The 17,886-nt window shown below is 52.9% G+C and overlaps 1 protein-coding gene across 1 annotated transcript in view; it reads left to right on the forward strand.

The window, feature by feature from the left end:
* Window positions 1-11,622, forward strand: part of RANGAP1 (Ran GTPase activating protein 1) — a 31,719-nt gene extending 20,097 nt beyond the window's left edge. Inside the window, exons 7-16 of the mRNA XM_041756722.1 lie at window positions 62-220; window positions 1,297-1,410; window positions 1,790-1,889; window positions 1,983-2,067; window positions 2,989-3,169; window positions 4,082-4,201; window positions 6,630-6,732; window positions 7,920-8,008; window positions 8,258-8,379; window positions 10,577-11,622. Coding sequence (XP_041612656.1) covers window positions 62-220; window positions 1,297-1,410; window positions 1,790-1,889; window positions 1,983-2,067; window positions 2,989-3,169; window positions 4,082-4,201; window positions 6,630-6,732; window positions 7,920-8,008; window positions 8,258-8,379; window positions 10,577-10,646 — 1,143 coding nt within the window. The 3' untranslated portion in view covers window positions 10,647-11,622. The remainder of the gene's footprint in view (window positions 1-61; window positions 221-1,296; window positions 1,411-1,789; window positions 1,890-1,982; window positions 2,068-2,988; window positions 3,170-4,081; window positions 4,202-6,629; window positions 6,733-7,919; window positions 8,009-8,257; window positions 8,380-10,576) is intronic.
* The last annotated feature ends 6,264 nt before the right edge of the window (window positions 11,623-17,886 follow it).

The following is a 17,886-nucleotide window of genomic DNA, read 5'->3' on the forward strand; positions in this document are numbered from 1 at the left end:
CCTGGCCCAGGGGGAGCTCAGGAGCCCACCACTCTGCTCTGTCCCTCCTGCTCCCTCACAGATCATCGGGACTCTTGAGGAGGTCCACATGCCACAGAACGGGATTAATCATCCTGGTGTCACTGCCCTGGCCCAGGCTTTCGCAATCAACCCCCTGCTGCGCGTCATCAACCTGAACGACAACACCTTCACTGAGAAGGGCGCTGTGGCTATGGCCAAGGTGAGGCGAGAGTGGCAGGGTCAGAGGGGACCGTGGTAAGCAGGGTCTGACCACTGCCTTTTTAACACACCCATCAGCAGGTGAGCTCCTCCGCCCGTCCACCAGGTTTGTGCCCTGGCTCTTTTGAACATTCCAGAACAGGGCATATGTCGCAAGTTTGCCTGTGCCCTTTTTGGGCAGCTCTGAGTGTCCATAGTACTTTCCCTCCTGAGCTGCCTGTGTAAACCCAGCTGTTGGTGCCGAATTTGTTCTCAGAGGCTGCATGGAAGGCTGCTCCAGCCCGACTGTTTTTCTCATTGATTCTCTCATCAGCTATTTATTGAGCCCTGTCCGGTGCTCACCCCTGTACCAAGTGCAGGCCACACAGATTTGAATCAGACTCTGCCTTCAAGGAGCCCCTAGGTCAAGGAGAGAGGGGAGTGGCCATTGACAGTGCAGGGCCTGAATCCTGTGGGCCGGCTGGCTGGCTGGCTGGCTGGCGAGACCTCACAGGGCCCTAAGACCTGCAAAAGGCTAGTCCTGCTGCTATGGGGTATTAGCGGAAATGTGTGCAAGTGTAGGGGAATACAGGAAGCTCAAATCAGACCTAGGGTGGGCTTTCTGGAAAAGGTCACATTTTGGCCGAGTTGATTAGGACAGATGGACTTTGGACAGAGAGGGGTGTTTCAGGCAGAGGGGTCAGCAGCATGGGGGGTGGAGGGGTGCAGAGGTGGGAGGGAGCCTCATTCCTTTGGTCCTGGTTGGAAGTAACCAGGGTTCAGGATGTGTGTGAGGGCTGGAGGAGTGGAGAGGGAGGCAAGACCTTGTGGCCTTGCTAACTGAGGCTCTGCCATGAGTAATAGGCAGCTGTGTAGGGCTTTAAGTTGGGGTTTGATTTGGTCAGATCTGTGCTTCAGGGAGATTCTGGCTGTGGTGTAGCAGTAGGGCGGAGGGAGGTTCACCAGAGGCCGGGAGGAGACAAGAGCTGGTGAGGTTCAGAGAAGGCCAGGCGACAGGCGGACGGAATGACGACTGACACGGGGTGTGCCGTGGGCTCTTGGGGGCCTGCACCCTCACACCTTTGCCTCCCCCCACAGACACTGAAGACCTTGCGGCAGGCGGAAGTGATCAACTTTGGGGACTGCCTGGTGCGCTCCAAGGGTGCCGTTGCCATCGCCGAGGCTGTGCGCGGGGGTCTGCCCAAGCTGAAGGTGCCGCCTGTCTTCCCACACAGCTCTAGGCTTCCCCCACTCTCAGTGTGCTACCGTGGGTGCCGGGGGTGTGCTGGTCTTTAAGGCTAGGTGGGCCTGGGTTCCCTCGGATTTTGTGCGATTCTTTTCATCTGTGTGACGTGAGCTGGTTTTTTCTATTTTTGCAATGGGAGAAGGGAGAGCTAGAGGTTACCATGGTAGAGTGTAAGAGACCCAGCATAGCTGGGTAAATGGCATTATTTTTATTGTGGGTGTTAGGCTGCCTGGCTGGAGGATGAGCTTGCCTTACCCTCCGTCAGGGAAGACCGAGGTTTCGGGGTAGGACCCGGTCTCCTGGCCTGTGGTTCTGTTTGCCTCTACTCTTTCCTCTTATTTTTAGGAGCTGAACTTGTCATTCTGTGAAATCAAGAGAGATGCTGCTCTGGCTGTCGCCGAGGCTGTGGCGGACAAGGCCGAACTGGAGAAGCTGGACCTCAATGGTAATCGGGGTGGTGGCCTTGGCCCAGGCCTGCCAGCCGGGCCCTGCTGTGGCTCTTGACCTCCTTCCCCTCCCCTCTCCCGCCCGTGAACAGGCAACATGCTGGGAGAAGAAGGCTGCGAGCAGCTCCAGGAGGTGCTGGATGGCTTCAACATGGCCAGGGTGCTGGCTTCCCTCAGGTAGGGAGCTGTGAGCCAGCGGCGCCCGCCTTCTATTTTTATTCTTTGAGCCCCTGTATGTGTCAGGTGCTGTGCGAGGCATTAGGGATGCCAGGAGAAGATGGTGAAGGTTTCTGACTCTTGGGACTTCGTTCTGGCAGGACAGGTGGGCAGGGATAATTAGGTTACTGTATGTTCAGCAGATAAGGGTCTGAGAATGGTTGCCCTTTGGAGTAAGGGAGTTGGGGAGGCTGCTGATCCGAGCTGACAGAGGAGGTAGGGGAGCAGTGAGGCCAGGGCAGCAGTGGGGGTGGGCTCACGATTGTTCTTAAAAATCAGACTTGGAGACTGAGTCTGGAAAGGAAGAAGTTGATGAGTGGGGATTCTGGGTTTGTGGAGCCCACACCCAGTGCGAGCAGGGGCTGCGGTGGTGGGGCTGCCTTCTCCATCTGGATGGGTCCCGTTTGGGCCATCAGCATCTGGCTCCCGCTGTCCTTCAGCTCCCAGGACACCTTCAGTCACCTGTCAGTCCCTCAGTGCTAGGCCTGTGCTGCTGCTAAGAATTGAGGGCTCAGAGATGGCCTCAAGAGGCCCATGGTCCCAGAAACTCCCATCCCCCTGGCATCGCTGCTAGGCAGTGTTGCTGCCTAGCCCTGGGCCTCATCTGTGACAGACATTTTCTTTCTTTTCTCTGTCTCCCCAGTGGGACCGGGGGCCCATTTGGGACAGGGATGAGGTTTGATTCTTCGGTATTCACCACATGGGCTTCCCTGGGTGATGAGAGATGACCCAGGTGCCCCCACCCTGGGAGCAGCTACTCTCCCTGCCCTCTGCAGGCTCCCTCCCACCTCACTGGGGTCTGTGGGTTTGTGGAACCAGGCCTCGGAGCCAACATGGGCCACTGGGCAGGGAGGGTCTGCTTTAGCCAACTCCCCTCTGCAGTGATGATGAGGGCGAGGATGACGAGGAGGAGGAGGAAGAGGAGGAGGAGGAAGAGGAAGGAGAAGAGGAGGAGGAGGAAGAAGATGAGGAAGAGGAGGAGGAGGAAGAGGAAGAGCCACAACAAGGGCAAGGAGAGGAGTCATCCACACCATCAAGGAAGATTCTGGACCCAAACAGTGGAGTGAGTTCCTTGTTGTTGGCCAGGATCAGAGCCCTGATCCTCGCATGTGAAATCCTAAGACATCTTCACGGGGGTGGTAGGTGTGGAATCTACTTACGTACCCTGAGTGCAAACTATTTTTGAATGCACACTCCTGTAAGTAAAAGAAGAATCATCCCAGTGTGGCTGTTTTCATCTATATTTATACTCACCTCAGCACCGCTGTGTTTATTCATTTGTGCTCTATGACGTGATTAGACCATGTGTTATGTGGCTGCACCATTGATTATGAAACATGTATAAATATCCCTGAAAGAATAGGGTAAAAAATAAGCATAAACAGAAATTCATTTTCTACCCACCTTGGTGACCCATAGGGACAGCTCCCCATTCTGGAGACTGTGGCCCAGCCGGGACCCTTGGTGTCCCCTTGCTTCACCGAGAGGCTGGTATAGTCAGGACTGCCTCACAGACTCCCAAGTAAAGCTTCCAGAGAACTACGGGTTGGCCAAGGAGCCCCACGCTCATGTTGATTTTTACTTTTTTTCCAGTTTAGGACAGCATTTCAGCAAATGGCATTTCACTTCTCAGTCTTAGTGGCTCTGGGCACCCCTGGTGCTTATCCCAGCCTCACTCTAGTAGTTCCTGGCGGGGTCCACTTTACCCCACACAGGCCTCCTACCTGGACATCGTGTATCATGGCGAGGAGCTACCTGGCCAAGGAGGTGGCTCGCCCCCCACCCCAGAGGCTCCTGCCCTGGGACCCAGCCTGGGCCAGCGCCTGGGGACCCCCATGCCCTTGGAGGGGCTGCACATGAGTGGGAGGAATACTACTAGACTCTGAGCCTTGCCCTCCTGGAGTGGGGTGTATGCTCTGGGTGAGGAGTCTGGGGTCGGACCTCTACAGAGCCCCCTGTGCCGCCCGTCCCTCAGGAGCCAGCTCCCGTGCTGTCCTCCCCGCCTCCTGCAGACGTCTCCACTTTCCTGGCTTTCCCCTCTCCAGAGAAGCTGCTGCGCCTCGGCCCCAAGAGTTCAGTGCTCATAGCCCAGCAGGTAGGTCCGAGCACCACCAGCTCAAGCCCGTGCGTGCCATGGCTTCTGGAGCTGCCAGAGACGGGGACCAGCAGAGCATGGGACTGGGGGGGTGGGGGACAGTCAGTGGGAGTCCGGGGCTGCCAGGTGCTTGTTCATTTCGTGGGTAGAAATGAATGATTCTTTAGTTGTATTTTATTTTATTTTATTTTATTTTATTTTATTTTATTTTATTTTATTAATTTTTTTCTTTTTTTTTAAGATCTTATTTATTTATTAATGAGAGACACAGATTGAGAGAGAGAGGCAGAGACACAGGCAGAGAGAGAAGCAGGCTCCATGCAGGGAGCCCGATGCGGAACTCGATCCTGGGACTCCAGGATCAGGTCCTGGGCAGAAGGCGGCACTAAACCACTGAGCCACCCGGGCTGCGCTTTTTCTTTTCTTTATGTTCATCTGTTTTGTTTCTTAAATTCCACGTGTAGTGAGATCACGATATTTGTCTTTCTCTTACTGACTTATTTTGCTTAGCGTAATACTTTCCAGTTCTATCCACGTCGTTGCAAATGGCAAGACCTCATTTTTTTTTTTTTTTTTTAAAGAATTTATTTATTCATGAGAGGCACAGAGAGAGAGGCAGAGACACAGGCAGAGGGAGAAGCAGGCTCCATGCAGGGAGCCCAACGCAGGACTCCATCCCAGGTCTCCAGGATCACGCCCTGGGCTGAAGGTGGCGCTAAACCGCTAAGCCACTGGGGCTCCCCTACCTCATTCTTTTTGATGGCTGAGCAATATTCCATTGTATATGTATCCCACGTCGTCTTTTTTTTTTTTTTTTAATGTCTCTTTGAGGATACATTTTTTTTTTAAGACTTTATTCATGAAAGACACAGAAAGGCAGAGACATAGGCAGACTCCATGCAGGAAGCCCAATGTGGGACTCGATCCCAGGACCCCGGCATCACTCCCTGAGCCAAAGGCAGACACTCAACCACTGAGCCATCCAGGCATCCCATCCCACATCGTCTTTATCCATCACCTGTCAGTGGTCATCCTGGGCTCTTCCCATACTTTGGCTATTTTTTTTTTTTAATTTTTATTTATTCATGATAGTCACACAGAGAGAGAGAGAGGCAGAGACATAGTCAGAGGGAGAAGCAGGCTCCATGCACCAGAAGCCCGACGTGGGATTCGATCCCGGGTCTCCAGAATCACGCCCTGGGCCAAAGGCAGTCGCTAAACCGCTGCGCCACCCAGGAATCCCTACTTTGGCTATTGTAGGCATTGCTGCTATCAATATTGGGCATAGGTGCCCCTTTGAATCACTGTTTTTGTATCCTTTGGATAAATACCTAGACATTTGTTTTCTTTTTTCTTTTCTTTTTTCTTTTTTTTTTTGACATTTATTTTCTAAATCCACAGACACACAAATGAGTGTGAACCGTGTGTCTGTCACCCTCTGGAGATTACAGATGACCATGCCGCTGGGAACGCACTTGGGCTGCTGGTGGGGCAGGCTTGCTGCACCTACTGACACCTGGGAAGTTAGGGATTTTCCTAGGACTCTCGTGTGCACACACCCAGGCTTCCCTCCCATGTTCTGTAGGACCAGCTGTTCTTGAACACCTGTCCTGCCCAAGGCTCCTGCAGAGGCCTCATGGTTACTCTTCTGTTCTCCAGCCTCACTTGTTTGGCAGTTGTTTGTTCACTCACTCACTAGTCCTTCCGAGGTGGCTGACAGGTGCCTTCTGTCTGCCAGACATTGTCTTGAGTACTTGGACATGGTTCGGGTATTACTGAACCCTCTTAGCAACCCGCCATGTGGACCTTGTTACCCTGTGTTACAGATGAGAGAACAGTTTCGACGAGCATAAGTGATAAATAGAAATAAAACGGGCCCACTCTCAAGCTGGCTTGGCATTTTGGCTGCTTTCCTTATGTTTTGTCTGTAGTCTTTTTTTTTTTTCTTCTCATGATAAATGTGATGAAATGAAAGGCCCACTTTGTCACGTAATACCATTCATCATCTCCTCTGTCAGTAAAGTTCCTGCCGTGCCCTCTGTCCCCGTGAGTGAAGGTCACACGTAGGCAGTGCGCTGTGTCTGGACACTCGCATTGTTTCCCCTTGTCTCCGCCTTGGTGAAGTTAAGCTTCCTTGCACGTGAATGTGGTCTATCCTCTGCATTATGTGTTCAGGTTAGATTTACAAGAAGGGAATCGCTGGGTCATGGAATAACCGATTTCAGTGCTGACTCACTCTATCACATACCGCCTTGGGCCAGGCCCAGGCCTAGCTCCAGGTGGACACCATGGGGTGGGGCGGGATCCAGCCTTGCCCACCCGAGGCCTCGGGGAGACATGGGCCTCTTCCAGCCAGCCGCACGGGGCAGGCGCCTCTTCACTGGGGCTCTGGCCCCTGGTGACCAGTCGATGTCTCTTGTTTCCTCAGACTGATACATCTGACCCAGAAAAGGTGGTCTCTGCCTTCCTGAAGGTGTCGTCTGTGTTTAAGGATGAAGCCCCAGTGAGGACGGCAGTGCAGGATGCAGTAGGTAATGCAGGATGGGTGGGGCGTGGGTGGCTCTGCCTCCTTGCTGCTTCAGGGTTCATGACGTTTAGAGTTGCTGGAGCCCCTTGTTCCAGCAGCAATGTGTGACTGCTCCGCACCCCCTCCTACCCGTTCCTCTGTGGGGTTCTTGCCAGGGAGTAGGATGGCTGCTCCCTTCTCTTATTTTTTTGCAGATGGGGAAAACTAGGCCTTTCCAAAGCCATGCAGTTAGGTCTAGTTAGAGCTCAACCAGGTGGCATCTGCCACAGGAAGACCAGATAGTTGCATCCTCAAGGCCCTTATGGGAACCATCCTCTCGGAGGAGAGGTCACGAGAGCTGAGCTAATGTGAGCCTCTGCACACCGTCCCTGTGAGCCTCTGTACCTGTGAGCCTCTGCACACCGTCCCTTCCACCTGGAAGCCTGGAGGATACCTGCTTTTCCCAGATTTTTCCCAGAGCTTCCTGACGTCTCTGGTTCTGTCGTGACCCTCCATCGCTACCCTGTTCCCTCTGTTACTTCCGCTGTAGCACCTGTCCCCTCCACCTTGAGCACGCATGTCTGAGCCCCTCTGTGTGGGCCAGGCTTGGCCAGGCAGCATGTTGCAAAGGGTAGAGAGGAGTGGAGGTACGTGTGCTGCTGTCTCCTGGATTGACTCCCCATGGGCGGCATTGAGGCAGGAGGCCCTGTTGAGGCCACTAAGCCTGCCCCTGGGGTCCCAGGCCCATGGGCAGTGATGAGAACAAGTTACCTGAATCATGTTTCCCAGAACAGCCTGGCATGGAAGCATGTACCCACACGGTACCTGGAGAGCCTCCACCACTCCTCCCCTCCCTTCTTTGCTCATCCCTCTGGCCCCCACAGAATGGCTACAGCCTCCCCTGGGGGGTGATCTGCCTCACTGAATCTCCACCCCTCCCACCCCCCTGGTTGTATAAGGTCCCCAAGCCCCTTTTCAGTGTGTAAGGTCAGCATGAGAAGGGCAGGGTGTCACAGCTGGCAGGTGGGGCCTTGCCCCTGGTGCTGGCTGTCCCCTCAGCCTGGGACCTGGGACCACGGTCTACTACCCTGTGTTCACCTGATTCGTGCACAAGGCATGACCCATCCTGTGTGTGAGGGCTGCGTGCCCTTGGCTGGTAAGCAGCCATTTGCTATAACAGGCTCCCTCCCCATTGCCGCTTCTGCCTTGTAGATGCCTTGATGAAGAAGGCCTTCAGCTCATCTTCCTTCAACTCCAACGCCTTCCTCACCCGGCTCCTCGTCCACATGGGTCTGCTCAAGGTGAGGCTGCAGGGTGGGGAGCGAGGGGCCACCAGGGGTGGTTCTGGCCATGGCTGCCCACCCATCCTATCCGCCCTGCAGAGTCCTACTGGGACCTGGGTCTGCTTAAGAGTCTCACCTTCACGATGGGATTCAACTTGACCTTGGCCACGGGGCTTTCTGAGCAAAGGCTGGGTGCCAGAGACCTAGGGGTCCCCCCGAGGTGGCCGTATAGCTCATCCTGCCTTGTGTTGTGTGTTCTCCTTGCAGAGTGAAGACAAGATCAAGGCCATTGCCAACTTGTACGGCCCGCTGATGGCATTGAACCACGTGGTGCAGCAGGACTACTTCCCCAAGGCCCTTGCACCCCTGCTGCTGGCATTCATGACCAAGTGAGTGTGTCCTCGTTGCCTTACGTGGCAGCTGGCTCCCGTGTACGCAGGCCCGTAGTCATGGGGGCTTCCCTGGCCCACTTGTTCAGGCTTGAGAGAGACCCTCATGCCTCCTGGCTCTCAGCAGCCGTGTTTGAGTCTCTCCCTCCCCTGTGCCAAGCTGAGGACATGGGCTCAGGAATAGTATCTTTTCCTGAGAGAGACAGAGGACATGGAATGGCCCCCCTTCTCCTGATGAGGAAGCAGTATGGGATAGTGAAGGGGTTTGCCCGCGCTTGCACTGCTGATCGAGGTCCTCTACTCCGTGACGTCTCTGGGAACAGTTCTGTGTCCGTTCCCTCAGCCACAGGCCTGAGGCCAAAGGGGCCCGTCACACTCGCCTTCTGCAGCCACAGTCCCCTCCCTGGCAGGTGCCAGATACCCAGGGACCTGGAAACTTTGGCCTTGTCCTGGAGGAGGGTCCTGGGCTGTGGTGAGGCAGTGGCCACAATTGGGTAGCCAGAAACCTTCAGACCCCACGGCCTATGAGGAGTGGGTCGGAAGGCTTATCCCCTGTCCTCACTGAGGTCCTCTGTGGCCCTCGGCCTTCATTTCCCTCTTTGCTTCCCCTCCACCTCGTTGAATGAGGTTGTCTCTGGCGACTCTATCTCACTTCTTGTGAACCCAGTACCTTGGGGGGACGTGGGCATAGGGTAGGGGAGACAGAACATAGCCCTTGCCTTGGGGGACGTGAATGAAGGTGGTGGGTTAGTCTGGCTCAGGGCGTGGTGAGGATCACCGGCCAGCTTCTGGAGCTGTCCGTGCCATGGCCTCTGCACCACCACAGTGTCTTGCTGTCCCATGTGCTCCTTGGGCCTCATGCTCTTGTGTGTCTGCCCACTTGCCTGCCGCCACACCTGCCGCCCATGGCCACCCCTCCCGCTGCAGCTAGACTGGCCCTTGTGAAAAGTAGAGCTGAGGGGCACCTGACCGGCTCAGTTGGTGGAGCGTGAGACTCTCCATCTTGGGGTTGTGAGTTCGAGCCCCACGCCGGGCACAGAGCGGAATTCTTGGCTCCTCTGCCCAAGTCCAGGGTAGGCCCTCACCCTGGCCGTAGACCTCACGGCCCTGCCTCCCCAGCAGCGTACATTGTCCCTGTGCCTGTTCCCACAGCAGGGGATGCTGCCTTGATCTGAGTACTTAGCTCACTGGAGCGTCGCCAGAGGTGGCCCTAGTCCCTGCCTCCCAGCCCCTGCTGAGCCCTGCTCCAATTGTCTCCTTCAGCCTCTAGTCAGAATTGTTCCCTTTCCTTTCTGTCTTGTCCATGTTGCCCTGAGGCTGGGCGTGGACCCACAAGAAGAACCCCTCGCCCTTGTTGGCCAGTGGCAAGCTGCCTCGTAGCCGCTTGCTTGCCCCCAGCATGGGCCTCCTCTGTACTACATTAAAAGAGGGAGTTGGTAAAGGCTGTCGCTTAGGCCTCCTTTGAGGTGACTGAGTGACCACGGAGTGACAGGCACGTCCCCCTCCCTCATCACCTGGCCAAATGGTCTAGGATCCCAAGGCCATCCTAGACCAGGTAAGATGGCTATGGGCTGCAGATCCTGGCTCCGCCCCACACTTGCCTGGCCTCCTTTCTTCCTCTGTGGTGCAGAGACACAGGAGGAGGGAGAAGCAGGCTCCATGCCGGGAGCCCGACGTGGGACTCGATCCCGGGACTCCAGGATTGCACCCTGGGCCAAAGGCAGGCGCTAAACTGCTGAGCCACCCAGGGGTCCCCCTGAGATTCATGATCTTGATGGGGACAAGCCCATTATTTGTGAGGCCAGCCTGTCATTTGTGAGGGCCCAGGTGGGACTCTAGCAGCTGTGAGATTGCCATGGGCCGGTGCCCACCGGAAGGGCCCTTAGCTCTGCCCAGGGAGAGCAGGGGCCTGCGTTCCCGTCATCGCTGAGCCGTGTGGCCTTGGATGCATTGCTACCTCTCCGAGCTTCACATGCTCCACCCCTCAGTGTACAGAAGACCAGGCTCATAATGTCTCCCTTGCAGAGTCCTTGTGAAAGTCAGAAAAACAGGGGTCCAGAACATTTGTAGCCTCAAAAATGGCCCACCTGCCCTCTCCGTAGTTGGGAAACTGGCCCTGCTGCAGCCTGAAGCCCCCAGGCCCCCGAGGGCTGTGTTTTTCCCTCCCCCCCCAACACTGACTCTTCTGTCCTCACAGGCCCAATGGTGCCCTGGAGTCCTGCTCCTTCGCCCGCCACAGTCTACTGCAGACGCTGTACAAGGTCTAGAGGTGAAGCCGGCCTCTCCCCACCCCTTGGCCTGGACCAGTGACATGGGAAGGGATTTGGATGAAGGACTCTGGCCAGAGGCAGGGAGGGTCTTTGTCGCTTGTGTCATGTCGGTCCCTGCGTATGCGTGTCGGTGTGGTGCGTGTGCAGGTGTGCACTTCCCGTTAGGGTTTGGGTTTTTAATGTCTCCCCACTAGACTGGCCCTGGTCCCACCAGAGGGGAGCTGGCCCCCCTGAAAGGGCTGCAGGCTGCTCTGCCATTAAACTCATTGCCATCTGAGGGCACTCTGCTGATCCATGCCTCAAGCTCGAGGTCCTGGTGGCTGTCCCCTCCCACCTTGCCTTCCTTACCCTTCTGGGCTGCACTGAAGTCCAGGGAGTTGCTGTCTGTATGCTGTCCCCTCCCTCTGTGTTATGGCCGGGCTGCGTTTTCCGCCCTGCCTGGGGCTCCTCACTTGGTGGCTGACTTTGCTTCCTGTCACTAAGCCCTGGTCCTACAGCCACTGCCACCCCCATCGTCCATCCCTGCTGTGCTGACCTCTGCTGACTGAGGGGCAGAGACTGCCATGGGTGTGGTGCCACGGGGCAGTTGGCAGAAGGGAAGACCCTGGTTCCCATGCCGTGTGGACAGGAAGAAAAGCCAGTGGCAGATACCAGGGGTCTAGGAGCGGGAGTTGCTGGGTAGCTGGCGCTGGCTCCAGACCCAGTGGGGCCCGCCCCCTCACTGCCAAGATGTCTGTGACTAGCCTAGGGGCCAAGCTGGAGGGGGCTCTTTGGCAGGCCCAAACCTGTTCTCCAGCGCAGGGAGCAGGGGTAGGGCCCATGGAGCCTGAGCTGCAGCTCTTGGCGCTCTTAAAGGACTTGGACGGGGCGGGGAGTGCGCTGGAGCTGCCCCCTGATGCTCTGCTTTCCCCTCTGTGTTCTTGGCGTGTCTGGGCTGTGCCCAGGGCTTCTCAAATAAAGTCATGTGTGGCAAGTGTGGGGCCTTGAGAAATCTTTTACCTTAACTGGGCAGTTCTTGAGGCTTAGTACCTGGTGTCCCACCTGGGTCTGCAGAAGAGCAGCCTCTTCTGGGCCAACATGGGGCAGCCTCTCCTGCCCGGGCCCAGATGCATCCAGACATGCCAGCTCCCCTTTATTTTTTTTATATATTTTTTGCCAGCTCCCCTTTAACAGCTGGGCAGTTTGTGCCCAGGAGTGGGCAGCTTCTGGGGGTCAAGGAGGATGGGGGTAATCTCCTTCTCTGGGCAATGAAGGTCCAAAGTTGGGCCTGTTTCATCTGTCCAGCCTCATCTTATCCTTGACCTGGCCTTGGGGCTGCGGTTCCACCAGCCTGTGCCTTGCTCCATTGATGGACATAGCTAGGCTCGACACTGTCCGGATTTTGCCACAGGCTCCACTGGCTGCACCATCAGGAGCCCTCTGGGTCTGGCTAGCAAGGTCACTTCACAGGGTTGAGCTTGGCTGAGAAGCTGCCGCAGATATCCGGCCATAGGGCCTGGAGTGGAGAGCACTTCCCTCAGGGTCCTTCCTTCCCTTTGCCACATGTGGTGTGAGGCCAGCTAAGCAGAACCTCCTAAAAAAAAAAAAAAGAACCTCCTTACTGCCTACCTTAGACACAGCCTGTGTATTCCATATAATTGAAGAGGTGGGTCCCTCCAAGGTTGCCTTTTTTTTTTTTTTTTAAGATTTTATTTATTTATTTATGAAAGACACAGAGAGAGGCAGAGACACAGGCAGAGGGAGAAGCAGGATTCATGCAGGGGATGTGGGAGCCCGATGAGGGTCCCTGGACCCTGGGACCACGCCCTGAGCCAAAGGCAGATGCTCAACCACTGAGTCACCAAGGCGTCCCTCTCCAAGGTTTCTTAGGGGGCAGCACTTCCTTCTTGGCAGTGGACCACTCAGACAACAGGCAGTGTCTGTCTTGGCCAGGTGGTGGAGGAGATGCCCATGCTTTGCCCTCCTACTCCCATGTCAGGTAATATGGCAAAAGGCAGGTGAGGTCTGACCAGCTCCAACCCCTGCCCCTTTGGGAGGCCCTGATTTGAGCTCCAGGCCACAGGCACAGCTTCTGGGGGGCTCCCAGTCTGGTCCAGTAGCCCAGGGTGGGGAGAGTGGGCAGTGAAGTCAGGGAAGTCCTCAAGAGTCGGGGATGTAAGGGGCACCTGGGTGGCTTAGTGGATTGTCTGACTCTTGATTTCAGCTCAGGTCATGATCTCAGGGTCCTGAGATCAAACCACATGTCAGGCTCTGAGCTTCAGTTCAGACTGGGAAGGTGCACCACAAACCTCGTTTAACCTTGCCGCAGGCCGGCTCCACCTCAGTCCTTCAGATCAGCTCAGAGTTTAGGCCTCCTGACCAGGTGCAGGGAAGGGCCTGCGGCTCGGCCTCTGACTCAGCTGCTTGCTGAAGGAGCCTCGTAGCCTTTGGCATTTCCCGACTCGGACACTCGTGAGAACTACAGCCGCCCCTGAGCTCACACAGGCTTCAGGTCTCTGAGCACCATGACTTGGGGTCTGCAAGATCAGAGGTGCCTCGACCTAGATGACATGTGACCCCTGAGTACGAGAGGCCTGCTCAGCCCCAGGCTGTTCTCATAAAGGGGCTCAAGGCTAAGCTAGCAATAATTCCATTCTGAAGCTCAGACTAGAAAACCCTTGGAAGCACAGCCAGAGGCGTAGCCAAGCAGCACTTCTTAATAACGAGAACCTAGAAATGACTCAGGTCAACATCAGGAAAGTGGTTCAAGTGCAAAGCTATACAGCGTAACATCGCACAGCCATGGAAACATATCAGCTCTGGCCACGTGCGTACTGTGGATAAATCAGTAAGGATGTTGAGTGAAGAAAGTCTCAGTACTGTACCATGGGTTCAAAACCAACTGTGTTTAGGCAAATGCATGTATGCAGGAAACCCAGCATTCGAGACAGGAGTTAGTCTGGGGAAGACGGGACAGGATGGGGTGGAGGGACACCACAGTAATCCACTGAACATTCAGAGTGATCCAGATCCACCCATCCAAGAGCCATATTTTTTGTTCTTAAATAAGTAAAATACAAGAACAGTTTTTGATGTTCCAGAAGCACAAGCCATAAGAAAATTTGCCTCTGTCAGAATAAAAAGTGAAAAACATTGACCAAAAACACCCTAAGAATTGGCAAGATGGTGGAACACAAAAGGCACTGCAACGTATGTTGCAGGAGGATTAGCATTGAGACTGATAACATCCAATTGAAAATTGGGCAAAGGAGATTAACAGGCAGTTCACGCAGGATGCAACCGGAAAGGCAAAAAAAACTGTTCAGCTGTATCTGTAATTAAGGAAATGGAAAATAAAACCACAGAGACCAGAGGTGACACCAGGGAGAGAAGAATCTCTTACATTCTGCATGTTGCTCGAGGGAGGCCAAACTAAAAACCACTTTAGAGAACAATTTGGCAGATACTAAAAAAGGTGAAGATACGTATAGCCCATGACCCTAAATTCCATTTCTTTATTCATGAGAGACACAGGCAGAGGGAGAAGCAGGCTCCGTGCAGGAAGCCCGACGTGGGACTCGATCCTGGATCTCCAGGATCATGCCCTGGGCCGAAGGCAGCACTAAACCACTGAGCCATGTGGGCTGCCCCCCAAATTCCATTTCTAAGGAGCTACCTTAAAGGAACTGTTGTACACACGCACAAGGTGACAAGTTACAAGGGCGGTTCCATGAAAGATTCCAGAAAATTAATAACCTAAATGTCCATCAAGGAAAAATTTAGTTAATTATAGCATATTATCTCACAGCATGTGCACACAGTGAGAAAATATGCTGCAGCAATGGGGAGCCTGGCTGGTTCAGTCGGAAGAGCATGTGACTCTAGATTTCAAGGTTGTGAGTTCGACTCCCACGTTGAGTACAGAGATTACTTAAACTTTTTTAGAAATTTTTTTCTGATTTTTAAATAAAATTTTACTTATTTGAGAACGGAGGTAGGGGAGAGAGAGATCACAAGCATGAGCAGGAGGAGGGAGAAGCAGACTCCCCACTGAGCAGCTGTGTGACATGGGGCTTGATCCCAGGACCTGGCAATCATGCCCTGAACTGAAGGCAGATGCTTAACAGACTGAACCACCCAGGCACCCTTAAAAAGAACCTTTTTTTAAATGCCGTAGTTAAGTGAATCCACCAGATGCATGGCTGTCTGGATTCATGTGAATAAACTGGAAATGTTGAGCGAAAAAAACAAGTTTGCAAAAACAGTATGTACTGTTTATAGTTCTAATTTTTAAGCCATGTATTATTATAGTGAAGTTATACTACGTCAGAAAAGTGCCTCTGGCGGGGAGAGAGGGAAGAGAATGAGACAAGAGGTAGAAGAAAGGGGGCTTCCAACTGCCTGCATTCCCACTTCCAGTGTATGTGTACCCAAGAGGGAAAGCGGGGACCCCAGCAGATACCTGTACGCCCATGCGCACAGCAGCATTACAATAGCCAAGAGGTGGAAGCCACCTAGTGCCCACTGACAGGTCTGAACCAGATAAAATGTGATCAGTATACACATACTGGGTGGCACAGTCAGTTGACCGTCCAGCTCTTGGTTTCAGCTCAGGTCTGACCTTGGGTCATGAGATCGAGTCTCATGTTGGGCTCCACACTCAGTGAGGAGTCTGCTTGAGTTTCTCCCTCTTTCTCTGCCCCTCCCTACTGCTCATGCTCTCTCTCTCACTGAAATAAATCTTTAAACACACATACACACACACACACACACACAGAGGCACGATGGAGTACTATTCAGCCATAGAAAGAATGACCTTTGGACACATGCTACAACGTGGGTGAATCTTGAAGCAACGTGCTCAGTGAAAGAAGCCAGACATGAAAGGATAAGTAATATGTGATTGCACTGATCAGAGGTATCTAGAAGAGAGGTTACTAGGGGCTGGGAGAAGACAGGAGAGTTCTTGTCTGTTGGGTGTAGAATTTTTCCATTTGGGATGATGAAAAGATTCTGGAAATGGGCTGGGCTGTGGTAATGTTTTGTACAGCACTGTGAATGCACTTCATGCCACTAAATTGTACACTTACATGGTTAAAATTGTAAATTTTAGGTCATGTACATTTTACCACAATTTTTAAAATACTAAATGTTAAAAACAAAACTGATCTTTTAGGAATTAGTGTAGGTGGATATCTTAAAGACCTTGGAGGAAAGAAAAAGTGACACATGAATCTGCATTTAACCTTGGTTTACCATTGTAGGGTATCCACACAATGGCTACTGTGTAGCCATGAGAACAGGTTTTTGTTTATCAAAAGGCATCACGGGGGGCATCCAGGTGGCACAGTTGGTTAAGTGTCTGACTCTTGGTGTCTGCTCAGATCATGATCTCAGGGTCCTGAGATCAAGCCCTGCATTGGGCTCCACGCTCTCTCTCCCTCTCCCTCAGCCTTTCCTGCTCATTCTCTCACTGGAACTCACTTTCTAAAATAAATAAGTCTTATAAAAAGAAAAAAAAAAAAGCACTATAGGGACATCTGGCTGGCTCAGTCAGTTAAGTGTTGGCCTGCAGCTCAGGTCATGTTCATGTCCTGGGATTGAGCCCCATGTTGAGGAGGGTCTCTGCTCAACTCCCTCTACCACTCCCTCCACTTGTTTTCTCTTTCAAATAAATAAAATCTTTTAAAAACACGTAAGGTACATACTGCAATTATTTTCTCTTTCTGTAACTTGATGCCTTTTCACTCCCTTATTGACAGCTTTTATTTATTTATTTTTTTAAGATTTTATTTACTTATTCATGAGAGACACAGAGAGAGAGAGGCAGAGACACAGGCAGAGGGAGAAGAAGGCTCCATGCAGGGAGCCCGACACGGGACTCAATCCTGTCACTCCAGGATCACTCCCTGAGCTGAAGGCAGATGCTAAACTGCTGAGCCACTCAGGCATCCCGATAGCTTTTAGTTTTTTAATTTTTTAAGTAATCTCTACACCCAGTGCGGGACCTGAACTCATGACCTTGAGATCAAGAGTCACATGTTTCACTGACAACCAGCCAGGTGCCCCTTCAATATATGTTTTTTAATAATTCAGAATATGTAGAATCTCGGCAAGTTAATAAGTAAGAGCTCATTAGAGAAATGAACAAGGGATCCCTGGGTGGCGCAGCTGTTTGGGGCCTGCCTTTGGCACAGGGCGCGATCCTGGAGACCCGGGATCGAATCCCACGTCGGGCTCCCGGTGCATGGAGCCTGCTTCTCCCTCTGCCTGTGTCTGCCTCTCTCTCTCTCTCTCTGTGTGACTATCATAAATAAAAATTTATAAAAAGAAAAATGAACAAAAAGGTTCAAATGGGGACTTCACACAAAACCACATGAAAAGGGGCTTACTTTCGTTAGTCTTCAGAGAAACGCACATTAAAATTATAGGGTGATGCTATTATACCTCAATAGGATGGCAAAAGTGCAAGATGGAAAATACCAGGCATTGGTGAGAACAGAGGTAGGGGCTCCTATGCTGCTGGGGGAAAGTGTTAATTGGTATAAAGGCTGCGAAACTGGCAGTATCCATTGAAGCTGAAAATAAGCATATTCTGTGGTCAGCAGTTCCATCCATAGGTCTATCCTGACAGAGACAGCCGTGCAAAAGACGTAAGCAGCCCTCTTCAGAATAGCCCCACCCTGGAAACAACCCAAATGTCCGTCAGGAGTGGAATGGATTAACTGCACCCATGTGGTACCAAGAAGGCAGAGGTGAGAATGATCCACCCAAGCAGGGAGGAATATTTGAGTATCGATGTTGTTTAGAATCACTAGCACATGTTAATTAAAAGCAAACCAGGGATCCCTGGGTGGCTCAGCGGTTGAGCGTCTGCCTTTGGCCTAGGGTGTGATCCTGGAGACCCGGGATCGAGTCCTGCATTGGGCTCCCTGCATGGAGCCTGCTTCTCCCTCTGCCTGTGTCTCTGCCTCTCTCTCATAAATAAATAAAAACTTAAAAAAAAAAAAAAAAAAAAAACCAACTAGCTCCCACTGCGTTTAAAATTCCCTGACGACCGCACACCCCCTTGTTGCCTGCACTGGGGGCAGATGGCGCTCCTGCCTCTCCCCATGCCACTGTTGTGGAATATCTATGGGATGGAGTGCTGAAATAAAAATAAAAATAAAACAAATTTTTAAAATACACATCACAGGGGAAGCTCGCAAACAATGTTGAATGGAAAAAAACTGAAGAGTACACACACTGCGATGCCAGT

The sequence above is a fragment of the Vulpes lagopus genome, chromosome 5, assembly GCF_018345385.1.
Source record: "Vulpes lagopus strain Blue_001 chromosome 5, ASM1834538v1, whole genome shotgun sequence".
NCBI lineage: Eukaryota > Metazoa > Chordata > Mammalia > Carnivora > Canidae > Vulpes > Vulpes lagopus.